This window comes from Vidua chalybeata, chromosome 22, assembly GCF_026979565.1.
Source record: "Vidua chalybeata isolate OUT-0048 chromosome 22, bVidCha1 merged haplotype, whole genome shotgun sequence".
In the NCBI taxonomy this organism is placed as follows: Eukaryota; Metazoa; Chordata; class Aves; order Passeriformes; family Viduidae; genus Vidua; species Vidua chalybeata.
This window is the reverse complement of record NC_071551.1, coordinates 746,647-766,356: the sequence shown is the minus strand read 5'-3', so window position 1 is coordinate 766,356 and position 19,710 is coordinate 746,647. Positions and strand designations below refer to the sequence as shown.

The 19,710-nt window shown below is 52.8% G+C and overlaps 1 protein-coding gene across 2 annotated transcripts in view; it reads right to left on the bottom strand.

The window, feature by feature from the left end:
* EPHB2 (EPH receptor B2) overlaps positions 1-19,710 on the bottom strand; it is a 127,819-nt gene that overhangs the window by 13,317 nt on the left and 94,792 nt on the right. Inside the window, exons 6-11 of one of the 2 annotated variants that reach the window (XM_053963153.1) lie at positions 11,309-11,433; positions 4,193-4,355; positions 3,511-3,619; positions 3,296-3,363; positions 1,054-1,176; positions 432-679 (exon numbers count right to left, since the gene is read on the bottom strand). In XM_053963153.1, the coding sequence (XP_053819128.1) occupies positions 432-679; positions 1,054-1,176; positions 3,296-3,363; positions 3,511-3,619; positions 4,193-4,355; positions 11,309-11,433 (836 nt within the window). The remainder of the gene's footprint in view (positions 1-431; positions 680-1,053; positions 1,177-3,295; positions 3,364-3,510; positions 3,620-4,192; positions 4,356-11,308; positions 11,434-19,710) is intronic. The other variant, XM_053963155.1, reaches the window with a different exon arrangement.

Genomic DNA, 19,710 nt, shown 5'->3' with positions numbered 1-19,710 from the left:
CACCCACCCTGCACAGGAGAGCTCAGAAGGGACAATCTATTCCTATTGACCAGGTTACTTCCCTTCACAGAGTCAATTACCCACTTCAAACCCAGAGTTAGAAATATTTAGACAGAGCAGCTGGAGGTGGGGTCCTGCTGGGTTAAAGCTGTAAGACTGTCCCTCCATGGGTATCCATGGCTCAGTCTGGATGTGCACCTGTGAGAGGCAGGCAGTCTCTTGCTAGGATGAGTGGACGACACAATAGAAATGACAGCCCTGATGCTGTCACCCCCAGCTCTGTTCCCAAAACACAGACTTCTGGACTGTCCAGCAGCTGCCCCAGTGACACGGAACGCCAGGCAGGGAAGGCCACTGGAAAGGGAACCTTCCCCCCAAATCCCCTCTGTGCTAGCACAGCCTCTAAAGCTGTACACTTCCAGATCTCATACCCGCAGGAAGGAGTCCAGCGAGCCATTCTCCATGAACTCGGTGATGATCATGACTGGAGAGCTCTTGGTGACCACACCCTCCAGGTGGATGACATTGGGGTGGTCGAACTGCCCCATGATGCTGGCCTCGCTCAGGAAATCTCGCCTCTGCTTCTCCGTGTAGCCAGACTTGAGGGTCTTGATGGCCACAAAGATCTCTCTTTTGCCTGGAAGCTTGAGATGCCCACTGCACACCTCACCAAACTCCCCTGTAAACACAAGATTGGGCCTTTGAGCCTCCCCCACCTCTGCTGTGCCCCGCAAGGGACCCCTGGCCCCAGCTGTGCCCGCCCTGCCTGTCCCTGAGCTGAGCACCCACCTCCTGATCCGTGTTCCCTCCCTCTCCAAGCCTCCAGCTGCACTCATCCGTGAGGAGCACTGCACTTGGAATTACATGCACATGGGAACTGATGGTCTTGCTTCTCCCACACTGGACTCCCCTGCTCCTTCTAGTCCAGCCTGGGGCTAAGTAAGATCTTAGTGGCATCAGTCCTAGTGGCATCAGGTTAAATCCTCCCAAATCCTGGCACCATGAAGGAGCCTGTACTGCTGAGGGCCAGCCAGCCGTTCCCAGGTCACCTACCTGCCCCAATCACCTGCTCGATTTTGACACAAGAGATATCGATTTCTTTTGCAAATTCCCTGACAGCCTCATTGGGATCTTCGTAGGTGAAAGGATCGATATAAATCTTCATCCCTGGAGTCACTGCGTAAAGGGGAGGGAGAGAGTGAGACAGATGCAACTGGAATGGTTGGCATGAAGGAAAAGAGAAAACTGTTTGAGTGACCATCTTTTTACCTCAGCAAGTTGCATAATCAAGGCATGAAGCAGACAGAGAGAAACAGTTTGAGAAAGAGCATGCAGAGCCATGTTTCACATGACTGTTAAAACTGATTTTAATGAACTCTGGCCCACAGGTCATTGTTGGGGCAGTAGGAAGCTACATTGTGAGCCTGGATTAGAAACTGCAGACTCCTCTGTGGGGGATCTGTGACCCTTCCAGGAGCTGTGCAAGCAGGAGGGACAGTCCAGTCTGTCCCTGCGCTGTCCTCCTGTCTGGCACACCTGCCCACGGCTGGGTTCCCTCTTGGGAGCCCCAAGAGAAGTAGTAGTCGTAGGAAAATCACAAAAATCACTCTAGGAAAATCACAAAAGACAGGTTCCTCTTGCTAGGCCGAGCAGGCGACACAGTGACACGTCATGGGAAAGGCAGTGGCCAAGAGACTTGGTGAGGCTGGACTGCTGCTTCCACATCCCAGCCACCTGCACTGTGGGACAGCCCTCACCTGTGCTTTTCCCCTTTCTGAACTCATTTTCTGGCCCCTGGCTCACTCCAAAATGAGCTATTTGGAGAGCAGAGCTCACAGTTCCCTAAATAAGGAGCCCCACACAGCACCAGACTCTGACTCCCAGCTCCAGGATGCTGCTGGTATTCAGGGGGTTCTGCAGGGCTCACAGGCTCCCTGGGCCTTAGCATTTTGCTGCAGTGTCTGCATGGCAATCATTGCTGGGGACTGAGCAGGGACTGAGCCCTGGCCAGGTGTGTTGGGTGAAGAAGGGGCTAAAAGGCTCCCAGGCTGTATCAGCTCTGCTGCATCCCATGCAACCAGGCCTGTTCCAAGAGGTGCAGGCACAGTGATTGAACCCATCCCAGCACGGAGCTGTCATGTCCCACACCAGGCCCCAGGAGAACGTGTGAATGTGTGTTTGCAGCCCAGACTGACAAACAACTGAGAGCTGCATTTACATAATGTCTCCTGAAAAGTGTCATTTTTCCTGGTAAGTGATAGTGAGGCAGCCAGCACAGGCTGCTGGGGCACAGGGCTGCAGCTCTGCCTTTTGGGACATGTTTCCCAGGTAAAAGCAGGAGCAACAGTGAGTCCTGAGAGGAAACACTACTGGTGTTTTCCATGCTCTGAGCAAGGCCTGGATTTGTACAGGAATAAGGTATTAAAAGGGCAGAAATCCTGAAGCTGCAAGTAGAACATGAAGAAAATCACAACTGAGATTGGGATAAAGCAAGATTAGAGCAACAGGTCTCTAGTGAGGGGGGAGAAAGGAATTTCAGGGACATGAAGGCAGGGGTTAATCATAGAATCATGGAATGGTTTGGGTTGAAAGGAATCTTAAATGACCTCATCTCATTCCACCCCCTGCCATGGGCAGGGACACCTGCCACTATCCCAGGTTGCTCCAAGCCTTGTCCAATCTGGCCCTGGACACTTCCAGGGATGGGGGAAGAAGGATGCACTGGGGTGAGGCAGGGTGTGCAGTGAGGCTGAGCAGGAATGCTGGCTGTGAGGGAGTGCCTTGCACAGGGATGTTGGGAGAGGAAGGCTACAAGAGAAGGCATGTTAGGTATTGCATTATATACCTATATATAGATATATCTCATATCTGCTGGGAATCTGGGAGCACTGGGATGGGCTCTGGCAAAGGTCTGTGGGTTCCTGCAGGGGGACAGCACTCTGCAGGACAGGGACAGGCCAGGGAAGGAATCTCACTGCTGCCCAGGAGATGGGCAAAGCTCAGGAGCTGGAGGAGCAAGACATAGTGTGGTGGCAGATGCTGCAGCACAGAAGACAGTGATGCTTCAGGGGGTGTTGGTTGTCACAGAGGCCTGGAGGACGCGCTCAGGCACCTGACAGCATGCAAGGGCTGAGAGCAGGGCAGGGATCAGGGGCTGGGGGGATCCAGAGCTGCCCTGCCCACACACACACATGCACACCCTGCCCAGAGCCCTCCCCGCAAGCGCTGAGTGAACAGGAGCACGAACCGAGCAGCGAGCGGCCCCCCAGGGCTGGGGGGGGGCCCCGGTACGTACTGTGGCCACTGGTGTAGTGCTGCAGCTTGTCCGTGTACTCCGAGTCAGCCCGCTCGAAGCCCCGTCTTCTGGAAGGGAAGGGAGAGCTGAGCACAGCATGGGCCCCTCGAGGCTGGGGCTGTGCCGCGGGGACACCTCTGTCCCCTCTCCGTGCCATCCCCTGTCCACAGTGCCCGTGCCCTGCCCAGCCCTGGGGGTGTCTCAGCCTGCCCTACCTGCTGCACACGATGCCAATGACCACCACGGCGATGAGGAACACCAGCCCTGCTGCCGAGGAGCCGATGATGAGCGGCAGCTTCTCCTGCACACTGGTCTGGTACTCGGCTGGCACACGGAGAAAAGGGAACAGGTTACCGTGGCACGGGATGCGCCATCCCTCACAAGGTCATCGAAGTCAGAGGACGGCCCTGAGCACAGGCCATGTTAGATTCCTGGCATGGCATCGGTCCAGGACAGTCAGGACTGGTTGGGGGATGTGTCCCAGAAGGAAGGTTGGATGGAGCTATTCCTTTTGAGAGGAAGGTTTAGTCCTGTGGATGCGTGCTGTGCCTTGTCCTTGGCCCCAGGGCCAGAAAACTGGCTTGGTCTGTTTTATTTAGCAGCACAAATTTAGAAAAATAAAACATGGCTCTGTGTTTGTCATCAGCCGTTGTGCAGGTAGAAAACATCAATTTTGCTTCCTCTCCATCCAGCTGAACAGACACATCCCCACAATGGAAAAGCTGGGCAGAAACCGGGGCCTTCCCTGCATGGAACAAGCACCCAGCCTCTCTCCGGGTCTTGAATATGATTTGTCAACACACCCTGGAAGGGACTGGCAGCAAGGAGCCAGCTGCCTGTCTATCTCCACATCTCTCCAGACCCTGAGTCACCTTTACAGAGCAGCTGCAGACTCACCTTCAGTCATGGTCTGGAAATACATCTTCCCACTGTAGCGGCCGTAGCCGGCCACGGTGCGTGCCCGCACCTGGAACACGTAGATGGTGCCAGCCTTGAGATTCTGCACTGCCACAGTGTTCGTGGGGCTCTTCACTGTGGTTGAGTTCAACTCGCTCAGATCCTGCCAAGAAAACACAAACCCGTCATCAGAAAATCAGTCCAGAATCAGGAGTTGTGCTTCTGGAAGAAGGAAGGGCAGGAGATCAGGGTGGAGAGACCACCAAGGTCTGAACAAAGACATCTTTCCTCCTGGCAGGGAGACACAGACTCAGGGATGTGAGTATGGATATTCCTGGGCTATTCACCACCTCTCAGGAAAGGCTCTAAACAAGGCAGTAGCTACAAAACTCACGCTGCTTCTCTAAGCCTTGAGGTCAATGGAGATGGGAACTTCTTCCTTCTGTGCCTTTCTCTTAGCACTTTCCTCCTCCCCCACCCCCTCCTGCTGTGCTTTATCCAGCCTCAGCACAGTCCATCCGCCCTTCCCTGGCTCCCATCTCCCTTTGCCAGGAGGTAAAGCCCACCTGAACACTGGGTTTTGGACCTCAGGAGAAGTTCTGCTTCCACCCCACTGCCCAGAGCCTGCTTCTCCAGGGGCCACGGCCAAGTTTCCAAGGCTGGGCACCCCAAGAGCATATTTCAAAGTGATAATGAGACTATTTCCAAACTTTTGTTCTGCCCCTTGTCTGCAGTTTTGCAGCTGAGGACTGGAGCAGTCACACAGTGGTGTAGGTGATGGTTCCATCACTGCCCTTAGGAATTGTGCCCTTCATCCAGAAGCACTGGTGGGTGGGCAGAATTTCCTCGTACAAGAGAACAGGTAGTCCCTGTCTCCCAGGGACATGGAGTCAACAGAGGAGGATGACAGAGGGTCCTGAATGTGGCCAGAGAAAGGTGGCCGGGAGCCTGGCTACCATGAGGTCCCCAAAGTCAGAGCAAAACAGCAATGCCAACAGCACAATGCTTCTGGAAAACAGAGAGCTCCTAGGAAAGCCCAGCTGTGAGCAAGCACCCGAGAAAAGGAGGTGCAGGCATAGATTTTGGAATTCAGTGGCTGTAGTGACACTGAAGGTGCTCATCCACCTGGCTGCACCTCGGGTCTGGCAGGTCAGCCTGCCCAGGCAGATTACCAGATGGAACAGAGGAGCAGCAGCTCAAAATCTAAGCTGGCAAGTTCCCAGTGAGTCCTTGAGATCTGCTGACTTCAAGTCCCTGCACAGGACTCCCCCTGCACCCTCAGGGAGGAGGGGTCACCTCGTGAGACTTTGGCAGGGACTGGCAGAAAGTGAGACATGAGGTTTGGGGAACTCCTTAAGTGTGACTGAGGGTGTGACCAAGGGACTGACCTCTGTCCCAGCTCAGAAATGACACAGAGATGGAGATGGAGGCATGGAGACATTTCTGCTTTTCCCATGGGAACAAGAGGTCAGCGTGAAACTCCCAGAAAAGAGAAAGCACCTCCTCACCAACTTCTGCAGTAGAGTGCTGATGGACAGAGGGCAATGAAGGGGCAATCAGGCAGAAGGAAGATCCCACAGAATCATTAAGGTCAGAAAATTCCTTCAAGTCATCAAGTCCAACCTTTGACTGATCCTTGTCACCAGCTCAGAGCACCGAGTGCCACGTCCAGTAATTTCCTGAACACCTCTGGGGTGGGGATTCCACTACCTCCTTGGGCAGCCCCTTTAATGTCTGAGCACCCTTTCCATGAAGAAATTCTTCCTGCTGTCCAACCTGAACCTCCCCTGGCACAGCTTGAGACTATGTCCTCTTGTCCTTTTGCTTTTTCCCTGGAAGAGGACACTGACACCCACCTGGCTGCACCTTCCTGTCAGGGAGCTTGTGGTTATAGAATCATGGAACAGTTTCAGTTGGAAGGGGACCTTAAAGCTCATCCAGTTCCACTCCCTGCCATAGGCAGGGACACTTTCCACTAGACCAAGCATCCAACCTGGCCTTGGACGCTTCCAGGGATGAGGCAGCCACAGCATCTCTGGGCAACCTGTGCCAGGGCCTCCCCACACCATCCAACCTGGCCTCGAATAGAGTTAATTTCATGTCTCAAGGTGTTGGTTGAGCAGTGCTCTGGTGTGGATGGTGGTAAGAGAGGGACCTGGCAGGAATGTGTTTCTTCAAGTGCATGGCCAAACCCAAGGGATGGAGATGCTGATGGCAAATCCCTCTGCAGGGAGTACAGGGGAGCTCTGAGCTATATGTGGGGCGTGGAGGAATCGGACAAGGGGGAATGGCTTTGGACTGAAAGAGAGCAGGCTTAGATGAGATATTGGGGAGAAATTTCCCTCTGTGATGAGGCCCTGCCACAGGGTGCCCAGAGCAGCTGTGGCTGCCCCTGGATCCCTGGCAGTGTCCAAGGCTGGGCTGGATGGGACTTGGAGCACCCTGGGCTATGGAAGGTGTCCCTGCCCATGGCAGGGGGTGGAATGAGATGGGCTTTGAGATCACTTCCAGCCCAACCATCCTATGATTCTGTGAAACACCTCCACTGTTAACACTATTCAGGAACACTTTTCCCTTCTAAAAACTACAGTATCTGTTTTATGCATCTGGACTTGATGCTGAAGGTTCCTGATTGTCACTGGGGTCTCTGGTAATTAGACTGATGACAGTGAAAAGCTCAATTACAGATACACACAGACCAAGGAAAGATGAGCACACAGAGAACTCATGGCCTCGTTGGTCTGATCAGGCCTCAGCACTCCCTTGGACCTTTCCCAGGCAGGCAAGGAGAGAAATAGGTCAGGAAATGTTTACAGTTTTAGAGCTCAAGGGCTTGGATGAATCCTCCCAGGCCCTCGGAGGGCACTAACAACTCAGTTGTTTTAAAATCATTTGTCCAACTCTTTTGGAGAACCCCAACTCTGCTCCTGGAGGACTTTAAATGGAACATAATGGCCAAGGTGGTTGATAGCCTGGGAAATGGACGTCTGCCTGGCTGAGGAAGGTGTGCTTGTGATGTACTCCCCTCTAAACCCAGACCACAAGGAAAAACCATTTACACCTCTCCACCCTCCCTTATCAAACCTGTTCTTTCTCCTTGGCATCACCTCTCCAGAACCTGCACATTCACCTCAAACACTTCTCCCCTTTCATCTCTCTGGACTCCTCCAGCAGGCCAAGTGCATCCCCGGTGGTTTAAAGCCCAAATCCAAGCAGAGGTTTGTGGTGTTTGAAGGTTTTTTTTTTTTCCTGCTGATTTTGTTTTGAATTTGGAAATCCTAATTCAAAATAACACACTGGTTTGGAGTCTTCATCTGGTTCCCCCTCCCACGAGTCAAACTGAAGCTGAAACCAAAGTCTGATCAACAAAGAAAGAGTCTCTTGAAACATGGGTAGGCTGTGAAACACCCAAAGGATTTACAAAAATTGCTTCTAAAAAGTCGCATTTTAAAAAAATATTGAAAGTGAAAAAGCCAAGAAAAAGAAATCAACTGACTGAATTTGGCAGAGTTCCCATGAGCCTGCACAGTGACATCTGCCATGGCCCTGGGGGCAAAACCAGCAGGACACAGCCACACCAGGGCCAAGAGCCAAACCATCACACAGCTGCATTTCAGGATGCCCGTGTGTGGAAGCAGGGTCCTGCCAGCCACACTGGAGCTGCCTCTGTGGCATCCACAGCACCTGGACTCTCACAGGGATCCACCACTATGGGGACAGCCCAAGAAGATTTGTGCCCCCAGCCAGGCATCCCATCAAATGGGACAAGGAGAAATGGCCTCAAGTTGTGGCAAGGGAAGTACAAGCTAGGTATAAGGAAACATTTCTTCATTAAAAGGGTTTTCAGGCATTGGCACAGGCTGCCCAGGGCAGTGGTGGAGCCCCCATCCCTGGAAGTGCTCAAGAAATGAGATGCTGCACTTGGCAATGTGGCTTGGTGTGCATCAAGTGCTGGGTGAAGGTTGGACTGACTGATCTTGGAGGGCTTTTCCAATTTTAATTATTCTCTGAGTGTTTGAATACCTCTCCAAAACCCACTGAGTCCTGGACAGTGTCCACTCCCAGTGTGGCCCTGGGCAGGGACTGGGACTGCAAGTAGGGTATCCCAGGGCACCCTGGCAGGGTTTGCTCTCCATGTCCTTGAACTCCCGGTTTTCTTGGGACAGAGACCCCTCCAAGGATTTGGGCAGCACTGGGTGAAGGGGCAGCCCCACCTCACAACAGATGAGAAACACCAGGCAGCAGCTTTGGCTCCAGGCCCGGGGATTCTGGTGTTCAGCACTGCAGGACAGACTCCAAAATGTCAGAGATTCACGGAACCCTAGGATGGTTTGGGTTGGAAGGGACCTTAAAGACCAACTTTTTCCAAACCTCTGACATGGGCAGGGATGTCTCGAGTGAGCCTGGGACCAGCACCTCCAGCATCCTTGGTCCAAGCCCTGGGGACACCCTGTCCTGGGGTGCTGGGCTCTGGCCAGAAGCTCCTGGGCACCAGGAGAGCTCTACTTCTACCTCCACTTCCATTTCCACCTTCACAGGTCCTCTCCCCTGCCCTTCACCCCCCAGCCAGCCCATGGCCCTACTCCAGCTCTGGTTGGAGACATCAAAGGGCTCCTTTGCCTCCTAAAATCTTGCACGGGTGACCAAATTGGGCTGAATGTCTTCAAACAATTACAAAATGGGTGACTTTGAGCACCATCAAACCCAATCATCTTGCATCATGAGGAGGGCTAATTACTCTTTGCTGCGCCTGACACTGCAGTGGGTCTCCAGTTCCCACACTCCGGGATGAGTTTGGCAACTTTGGATAAAAACTGCTATGCCCTTTCTAAATGAAGACAGTGCAGACTTTTTAAGTAAGACAAACAGTGGCAGGTGCCTCTTGGAAGTGAAAAAAAAAACTATTAAGGCGAGGGCTACAGGGAGCAGCCACGTCAGGCATTGTTTGTGCAACAATCTGCGCAGATTTGCTCCAACTCCACGTGAAAGAAACTCATAATGTTGCCTTTTTACAGGCATTTTTAATGGCATCTAAGAATAGAAGTGTCATAAATAATCTGTGAAAGGGAAACAAAAATACACCTTTGTTTCAGGTATTGTGAACAGTGCTTTTCTGTCAATGCTAAAATAAATTCTTCTATTTTTTTATTTAATGTCTTTATATAGAAGAAAATCTATTAAAAATGAAGAGCCAAGGTGCTTTTTATACACAATGTGTATGGTGCTATTCTTCATTTGAGCTCTTTTCACGAAAATAAAATATAATTTTCTACTGGGGAAAAAAATTTCCACCAGAAACAACCAGCTCCAGAGATCTTTTCTGAGCATTCAGAAGCATGTGGGACAGTTTGTAATGAAATATTTGGAAGGAAATCACCTCTGCACAGACTGGCAGTGGAGTGAGAACACACCTGGGATGTGTCACATACCACATCCAACTGCAGGATTGATGGGAAGCAGGAGGAGGGCATAGCAGGGCCAAAGCCCTGGCACAGGTGCCCAGAGAAGCTGTGGCTGCCCCTGGATCCCTGGAAGTGCCCAAGGTCAGGTTGGATGGGGCTTGGAGCAGCTTGGGATAGTGGAAGGTGTCCCTGCCCATGGCAGGGGATGGGACTGGATGGGCTTTAAGGTCCCTTCCAACCAAAACCATTCTGGGATGCTTCCATGGTTCTCTGAAATACCAGGACAGGGAGAACTTCAGCCCAGCTCTGCCCTCTGTGCCAGGCTTAGGGCTCCATGAACAGCCCTGCCTGAGAGTGGGGCCACTTGTCCCCATCATCAGGGACATGCTGTGCCTCAGCTCTGACAATGGGACAGGCAGATGTGGCTGCCTGCAAAGACTGGCCACCACCAGCAGCACCATTTTTTACACAAAAATTCCCGTTATTTACAGCCTCCCTCAGAAAACAGAGGAGAGGGAAGAAATAAAGAGGGTGAGAGACTAAGATAAAGTAAGAGGAAGAGAATGTACTCCCTGAGATCTTCTGCCTCTACACTGAGGGTCCCCAGGGAAAGGACCCTTCTTGCTTCCCAGATCTGTCTTGTTATCTACTCATCCATCTTGCCACGTATTCTGGGATAATTTCCAAGGGTCAAAATAAATGGCTGTGATTTATGCAATATAGGTCAGGACCTATTTAACAGCTTACAAAGGAGCCCCCCCTCCTCCCCATTCTCCCTCTGGCTCTTGGTGATGAGAAAATAGGTCACAGGCAGGCAGTGGGGGGGATTAATCATTTCTTCCGGCAACTGCTGGGAAAAATATTTTCAGTTCCATTTAATCATAAAGCTTTTTAATTAGTTAGTTTGCAATTTATAATGTATAGTTTATAAGCTCTTGTGCAAGGGGGCAGATTCCTGGAAGGAGAAGCCTCCTGCTCTCCATCTCCCCTGGGCTGCACAGATGAAGTTCAGCCTGGCAGGGCCTGATAGGTCCTGGGACCAACCTCCACATGGTCCTCAGGTCTCTGAGCAGCCACTGGTGGGATGGACACCCTGGCACAGTCCAGACTGAAATCCCTCTGTCTGCCTGGACAGGGAGGTTATGGAAGGAGCAGGTTCCTCAGGGATGAGAGAGCCAGAGCTGCAGGACCCCTTCACACTGACTCCATAGTGCAGCGTGGACCTTCCACGGGAGCATGGGACACCTTCTCCCTGTACAACATCTGGGCTCAGGATGCTGAAGAGATGCCAAACTCACTTTTGGTGTAAATGCGCCTGTGGACAGCACTCCAGAAAATCTCCATGACTGGACACCCACTGAGTGTGCTCCAGCCTGGGACTGGATGTTCCCTGTCATTCCCATTTCCTATTGATGCCTCAGTAAATGAAAAGTTAAAAATAGACCCTGGACTTTGGCTACCCTGCTCTCCCTGCAATGGGTCCACTTGCCACCAGTTCTGTGGAGGTGACAGGAGAAGCTCCTCAATGACCAGTGGATTTTCTACACTTGGGTCACAGGAACCTTCACTGGACTGATGGTCACTGTCACCCACATGGCCAAATGCAGCAAGAGAAGTTTCCTACTGAACAATCACTCTACGCCCTTAAGAGAAGCTCTGCACCCCCTCCTCTCCCCAAAAGCTGTGGGTGAACCCTGTGAAGGTCCCTCAGTACCTTCTCATAATACTGCAGCTCATAGTCCAGGATGACTCCATTGGGCTGGTCGGGCTGGGACCAGGAGAGGGTGATGCTGTCCACGGTGCGGCTCACCTGGTGCATGATGGACACGGCAGAAGGCGCTGGAAGAGAGAGAGGGGGAGGACAAGACAGTCAGACATCTGCACAGGTAGGACCCTCACCCCAGCAGGAGGTGGGCAGGAGGGTTATTGCTGTTTGGAGCTCTGGAATTTACTTCCTACACTGGGAGAGCTGTCCAGAGGTCAGGAGATCCTGGATTTTGCTGTTTGTAGAGAGCAGTGAGGGGAGAAAAAAATGGTTCTGCTGAATTGGTAGTTAGAAAACATGTAGGACAACGTTTCAAGCAGGCAAATGGCAAAAGGAGCCCACGGTTGGAGCAGGCACGGCATTGCTCCACCGGAAAAAGCCCCAACAGCCCCATACCATGCACTCCTCCCTGCCTGCCATGGGGAAATAGGCGGTTTTTGCTTTTTCATTTGCATAGAGCAGCTTCCCAAGGCTCAGGCAGGCTGGGGCTGCAAGCTGCACATGCCAATCACAGGAGGCGCATCCAGCAGCCTGAGCAGGCAACACAAAGCTGACCTGACACGCTGACAATGGAGAGCCGCCCGCCCGGCGGCCCCCGCTCATCGCAGCGAGCACAAAGGGCCCTGGCGACCCGCAGACAGCGGGCAGCCGCCGCGGGACAGGGGGTGTGCAGCTGCCTCAGGACAGTGGTGCCCAGCTGCTGCAGCCACGGCCGGACCCTCGGCCGTGCCGCGCCCTGGGGAGGCTGCCCGGGGAGCTGTGCTGACGAGCCCACGGGGCAGGCACCAGAGCGTGGAGCTGCCACCTCCCTGGGAAACTCTGACCGGCTCTGGCCCGGCGTGCTGGGGAGTGGGCAGGTGAGCCAACAGCCCGGGCTGCTTCCAGTCCTGCGGGCCAGGAAGCTCATCAGAGGCTGCATCTTCTCCTGAGGGGAGCTCCCATTTCTGCTCTGTGTGCAGGGACAGCACCCATGGAACGGCTGGAGCTGTGTCAGGGGGGTTTAGGCTGGAGATCAGGGAAAGGTTATTCTCCAGAGGCTGTTGGCACTGCCCAGGCTCCCCAGGGAATGGGCACAGCCCTGAAACTACCAGAGCTCCAGGAGCATTTGGACAACGCTCCCAGGGATGCCCAGGATGGGATTGTTGGGGTGTGTGTGCAGGGCCAGGAGTGGGACTCGATGATCCTTGTGGGTCCGTTCCAAGTTGGGATATTCTCTGATTCTAGGTGCTGACAGCAGAGCAGCCTACACCCCCCAGCCCTGCTGCAGGGCTGACACCCACGGCTGCCTGCACTGCCTCCTCTCCCTGGATCCCAGAGCAGTGAGATGAGCCCTCCCTGCGCCCAGCCTGCTGCTGGCACTGCCAGCACATCCACCTCAGTGTGGGGCTACCCAGACCTCCCCCAGTGCCAGCCCAGCCCTGGAGAGCTCCAGCTGCTGTGAGCGTTAGCTTTGGCCCATCTGCCAGCACAGGCTCACCACTGCAACAGCTTCAGGGCACAGGGGAAGCCTCAGGGGCGGGAGAGAACTGGAGAGCGGTAGCATGAAAGCTTCCTCATCACTTGCATGCCAGGCCAAATGGATGCAGAGAGGTTTGCACTCAGATGGGCTTTTCCCAAGTCCAATCCTTACAATATTTCACGGAAGAACAACTCATTTGACCGCTTTGAGAAACAGCCTGGAGAAGCAGCACCCAGAGGAGAGCACCTCTCACCCAGCTCCAGGCTGGCTCCCCTTGGCATCAGGGGCAGTGACAGGAGCTGTGCCAGCTGGGGTTGCAGTGGCAGGACTGCAGTGCTTGGACGAGCATGGCCCCAGCATGTTCCTGCACATCGCAATAAATTACCAGTGAGCAACTCCTCTCCAGCACACCAACAAAAGCCATTTTTTCTGATCCACCGTCTGCCTCTTCACTGCTGCTTTTCTGGCTCAGAGCACCGCAGTTCTCAGGATGCTCAATGTCTGGGTGCCAAGGGGCTGGGTTTGGGTAACACAAGATCTGCCACCACACTGCTGCACCATTTTCCTTCACCTGCCCGGGTTTCCCCACTCCTGAAGGAAGGTGTGATGTGGATTAGCCTCAGCAGTGTTGTTGAGATCCGGTTTTGTCCAGGAGAACAAAACTAGAAGGACAGCAGAGAACTTCCATCCCTGGAAGTGTTCCAGGCCAGGCTGGATGGGGCTTGGGGCAGCCTGGTCTGGTGGAAGGTGTCCCTGCCCATAGCAGGGAGGGGACGAGATAATCTTTAAAGGCCCTTCCAACACAAACCACACCATGATTCCAATAGATCCTGAGGCCAGTCCTTCCATCCATTTCTGCTTAAGCAAAGCCCCATTGCCCAACAGTATGAAACCCTCTGTGTCACCTCAGCCCTCCCCTTGCTCTGTGGCACTGCTCCTCTCCTGCCTTGACATCCCCATCCCACTGCTTCAGGCCACATCTTTCCGAACTCCTGGGAATAGTTTCTCATGCTGGCGTGAAGATAAAACACAGGTAATGTTTCTGGAGCCTGTCAGCTCTTGCCAGAACTCACTGCTTCCTTGTTGAAACAGATTCTGTAGGACATCTGCAATTTTCAAGACAAACATGTCTGTCTCTGGAGAGCAGGCTTAGAAGGAAGATGTGGCCGTGCTGCGGACGCCCTGTAGCAGGAATGGCGCTGGTCTGAGGGAAGCACACAGCCCGTGGTATCTCTGCCACCTGCTCTGGGAACTGATCCCACATTTACACAGTGGGCTTTTCCAGGACAGGGGCCATGTACAGCCAGGGCTGTCCCACAACACCAGGATGTGGCAACATCCCATGATTCAGGCACAGGTTCAGTGGCCTCGGCTCCAGGTGCCTCCTGGTAGGAGTGAAGTCTCTGGGATGTTCCTCTTCCAGTTCCATGCACTGCACCCCAGCTTGGGAGTACAGGACTTCTCCAAGGCATCTCCTGCCTCTCCTGAGGGAGATGTACAAGACAACAGCTACAGCAGGACGTGTGTGACTCATGTGCTGTGGGTACCTGGTGAACCTGCTCTTGTTTGGCTCAGCAAAAGACCCAAATGGATGAGGTGGGGCTCATCTAACGAGCTTAATGAGGCAAATGTGCTGTATGGTGGGAGGAGGCAGGTGAGATGAATGACAACAGCAACCTCAGCGCCTTTCCTACACCTGGGGCAAGGGAGTGGCTCCGCAAGAGCAGGAACCTCCCCACTGCATGTCCCCAGTAACTGCTCCTCTTATCACAGACACCAGGGGAGTGCACAGCAATGAAGTCACAGGAAGGTCTAGGTTAGAAGTGACCTCTGGATGTTTCTGGTCCCACGGGCTGGCAGAATAATTTCAAAATCAGATCATTTTGCTCAGGACTGTGTCCAGATGAGACCTAGTGAATCTGATCCCCATGGATGGGGCTCCCATAGGCTCTCTGAGCAGCAGACCCCAGCTGCCTTGCTCTTTGGGGCAGAAACTTTCCCTCACGTTCCACTGAGATTTTGCTGGCTGTGTCTTGTGGATGTTTCCACTGCTCTCTCCCTCGATGCCCCTCAGCCACATCCTCTCCAGGCTGACCAGACCCAGCTCTCAGCTGCCCTCACCTCTCATCCTCCAGCCCCAGCCTCAGGCTAACCTCATTGTCCTGCTGGACCTGCTCCAGTTTGTCCATGACTGTGATCCTGGGAGCCCCAGAGAGGACACAGGACCCCAGGCGTGGTCCCGAGACTGCCGAGCAGGTGGAAACAATCCCTCTCCTGGACTTTTTGCTAACAGAGCACAGCATTCTGCAGTGCCACAAAACATGGTCCTTTGTCACACCCTTTATGCCAGGTGAGGGCCTGGGGTACACAGAGAGGCTCCCAGTCCTGCGAATCAGGGATGGGCTGAGCTTGAAACCAGTTTAGAGGAGCCAGCCAGACTCAGAGTGACTTTCCCAGGTCCAGTCAGCAGGAACAGCTTCAGCTGGATTCTGACACAATGCCCAGGCAGCTGACTGTGCCTTGTGACACACAGAGGAGATCAGATACGGACAGTCCCCACTCTCAGAGCCTTGATCACCCTGTGATGTCACCGTGAAGGTGTGAGCAGAGGTGGATTTATCCCGATGGGGTCTCCAGGGGTAGGTGTGTCCCAAAAGTGCAAAAAACAAACAGCCCTTCCTTCATTTCACAGCTGATGGAAACACTGCTCCTGACTGAATCCCTTAAGCCTCAATGGCATTTTATTGAACAAATTTCACAGAATATTCTGAGTTGGAAAGGATTCACAAAGATCACTGAGTCCATCTCTGAAGCGAATGGTCCAGATGGGGACCAAACCCACACCCTTGGCATGATCAGCGCAGGGCACTGAGGCAAACCCAACCACTGCAGTCCTTGAAAGGCACTTTCTGCATCCTCTTGATCAGGGATGGCCTCAGATTCCTCAGATTCCTCACAGTGGAGCCCTGTGGCTTCTCCGAATTGCTGGAGAAATAAACCACACCAAAACCACCACTGGAGTGTAAAACAAGCTTAATGAAAATCCACTAATGTACAAAGCCAGCATGTCCCACACGGTGACCCCTCTGGGGCAGAGGCACGGGAGGGATGCCAGTGACACTTCCGTGGTCACCATCCCCAGCCCTGCACAGCCACACAACACTGGTCACAGGCAGACCCCTGCCCAGGCTGGGCTTGGCCTTTTGGCAGTTTATCTTAATGCAGGGAGCTGAGCAGGCTTCTGTAGCTTGGGCCAGCTCTGCAGGATCAACGTGGGGGCACTGACAGCTCTGCAGCACACACAGGGCGCTGCCTGAGCACAGGAACTGGAAACTCTTGGGAAGGATGGGCTTCAGCAGGTTCCCCCCATCCTCAGGTCTTGCCAGCAGAGCTGCATGGCCATCACCTCCCTGAAGGGATCAATCACCCCTGAGCTTTGCCAGGGCTGGAATGGCAGAACACCATCTGTGTCCTGGGCTGATCCCACAGTGTGGGCAGCAGGTCTAGGGAGGGGACTGTGCTCCTCTGCTCTGGAGAGAACCACCTGCAATTCTGCCTCCAGCCCTGCGGTCCCAGCACAGAAGGGACATGGAGGAGTCGGAGCAAGTCCAGAGGAAGCTACGGAGATGCTCCAAGGGCTGGAGTCCCTCTGCTCTGGAGCCAGGCTGGGAGAGCTGGGGGGTGTTCAGCCTGGAGAAGAAAAGGCTCCAGGGAGAGCTCACAGCCCCTTCCAGAGCCTAAAGGGGCTCCAGGAGGGGTGGAGAGGGACTTTGGCCAAGGGATGGAGGGTCAGGACACAGGGAATGGCTTCCCACTGCCAGAGGGCAGGGATAGATGAAATAGTGGGAAGGAATTGTTCCCTGTGAGGGTGGGCAGGCCCTGGCACAGGGTGCCCAGAGCAGCTGTGGCTGCCCCTGGATCCCTGGCAGTGCCCAAGGCCAGGCTGTACATTGGGGCTTGGAGCACCTGGGACAGTGGAAGGTGTCCCTGCCCATGGCAGGGAATGGAATGGGATGGGCTTTAAGGTCCTTTCCAACCCAAACCATTCTGGGATTTGAAGAGACCTCAAGACATTGTCCTTTCATACCAGGCTGGCTCAATGTCACAAGGTGGACATAGCCAGGCATGTCTCAAATCTCACTACACAGCATATTTTCCATGAAGGCATCCTTATGGAAAAACTGGGATCTTAACTCCTGCTTGACTGACTGTCTCCCAGGAAGGCTCTTATACCCATTGGGGAGGAAATGTGTGGTCCCAGTGGGGTTTTCCAAAGAAAGTACCAAAGCCACCAGGCTGTTTTTGATCTCAAAATTAGTGTAGCAGCTTCAGCCTCACACAGGCCAACGCTTCTGGTACCGCAAGGTGGGTCTAGCCCATGTCAGGGCGGGTCTGACATATCCTGATGCTCTGATCTAACCAAAGGGTCACAGCCAGGGAAATAATGCAGCCTGTCCTATTGGCTTGGTCCCAGAGCCGTGGTGTGGAGTGAGTACCAGCAGGACAGACACAGCCCAGCCTGTGCTGCTCTGGCCTCTCCCACGTTCATTATCATGTCTAGGTGAAGCAGCTGGACTAGATGATCGTTGTAGGTCTTTCCAGCTGAAATATTCTATATTCCATTCCATTGCACACACTGTGCTGAGGAAAGGGATGACCCAAGAGGCCCAGGTGCCTCCACACAGAGCAGAGAAGAGCTGTGAAGGCTGACAGGACTGAGCCCTCCTCTCCCACTGCCCCCTTCAGCTCCCTGGAGCACCAAATCCCAGGAATGCTGCTGGGATGGGATTCCCAGAGCTTCTGGTCCAACACCACACCAGGGAAGGGAAGCTGTATTAGGTGAATCTTTAGACCTCCAAGGATGCAGCTTCCCTCAGCAGCCCCTCTGTATCAACACCCCTTAGCTCTAGATAGATTCTGATAGATTCCATCTGATTAGCTCTAGTTAAAATCCCAGTTTTTGGTCATAAAACACATTCCTTCTCTGCCACATCCCTGTAAACGAGCCCCACCATGTCCTGCCTCCCAGGCAGTGTAGCTGAGGCACATTCAGAATTTAAAAAATGTCTTCTAAAGGAAAAAAAAAAGGAGAAGAGATCACACGTGATGGTCTGGGCCCTGATTATGAAGCTGAAGCCACCTTTATGAAAGACCTTGCTTTTTTTTTTTTTTTTTTTTCTGAAAGAGCTTTTGCTAAAGATCCCAACCAGGCACATCTCTCTTTACAGCTTTACATCTTTGACTGAAAGCATGTCTAGGCTTCCCTGTGACAGAGCTGCTCCCTGAGGATGCTGTGACATGAGGCTAACACCTCCCAGGGCACAGAACCAGGGAGCTCCATGGCTCCAGAGCAGTACCTCAGGGCTACTTCAGCAGCCTGTGCTAAGGAAAACCAAACCCCAGGTGGCACAGATCCATCACACAAAGGCAGCTTAACCTGCCCTGATCCTCCACAAGAGGCTCTGGGTTCTGTAAGTGAGGATTTGCCTGATCTCCTGCAGGGACAAAGGGGGGTGTTGATTGCACCACAAAGCCCCAGGCTTGGCATAGCCAGAATTTTACTTTCATACAAATAGTTGCTTCTTTGGGACTTGCTGGAAATGATGAAAAGTATTAATGGAAAGAAGGAAATGGAAGAAAACAGGAAGGAACAAAATGTGAGTTTTCCAAGAGAAACAATCACTTTTTAATCACAGGAAGACCTGAAGAAGGTCACACCAAACCCAGGGCAGCATGATGAGACAGCACAAGAGCACAGCAATATAGCAGAGAATTGGGAAAAGCTCCGTAACACCCAGGTCTGAACGTCTGCACAAACCCAGGCAGAGCTAAAAATAGCTGAAACACTTGTGTTTGACCCCCTGAGTATGCTACAGACATACCCCCTGCTTCCTTTGAGGACTTAGATGATGCTGAGCCCACCATGCCTCTGGGGAGGTTTCCCTCAAGCTCTCTTTGAAAATGCACCTTTTATTTTCAGGTTAAAGTTATGGACTTCAGTTTCCAACTGCAGGAACTTTTCTGGGTTTTGTAGCTAAATGAAGGAGGAGTCTAGAAAAAGAATATTGTCATCATGGAAGAGCTGAAAGATAATGAAAATATTTCCTTTTTGTCTGTGGAGTGTTGGAAGTGGAAGATCTTGAAGGTCCCTTGCAACTCAAACCAGCCAATGATTCTGTAATTCCTTTCTGTTTTCCAAGTAGTTTCCTGAGCACTTCACACATTTATCAGCCTGATGACTCCCTCTTCTATCTTTTCCACTTTTTTTGTTAATCTCCTTTGCAAACACAAACCTCAAAACTGTCTTCAGTACTCAGGATCCATCTCTCCAGAGACAGCATCCACCTCCTTGCTGAGGTTTGATATTCCTCTGCATGTGTCCAAGGTGACACTTCCCTGCCTCAGCTTAGCCCTGCAGAGCTGCTCTTCCCTCTCCCCTGGGCACTTCCACTGGGTATTTTTGGCTGTGCCTCCCAGCTCAGGGAAGGGAGGAGGCTGTTCCTGCATTTCCTATCATCCCAGTTCTGCTGGGAGTTGGGTGAGAGATCCTCAATGCATCCAAAATTCATGTAATTGGTAAAACTCTCTCTAAAGCTCAGGGAAGCTCATTAGGAGAAAGCTGACAAAAAGCAGCAGGAGAGCATCACACAATAAAGAATTGTTTTGGGGCAATGAGAAAGAAATAGGCCCATTTTCCTCCTTGCTTCTATGTCTCTGAGTTGATTTGAGGGTTCTTAGGCAGCTCACATGTTTGTCTCTCCAACCCATCCCCACAACACCACAACTCTGAGCAGTTCCAGGAGCCCCAGGACATCTCCTAGGACATCTTCCTCTTTTATTCAACAAGAGCTTCCATCTGGGAGCAGTTCCTTTCTCCCAGGCCTGCTTTTTC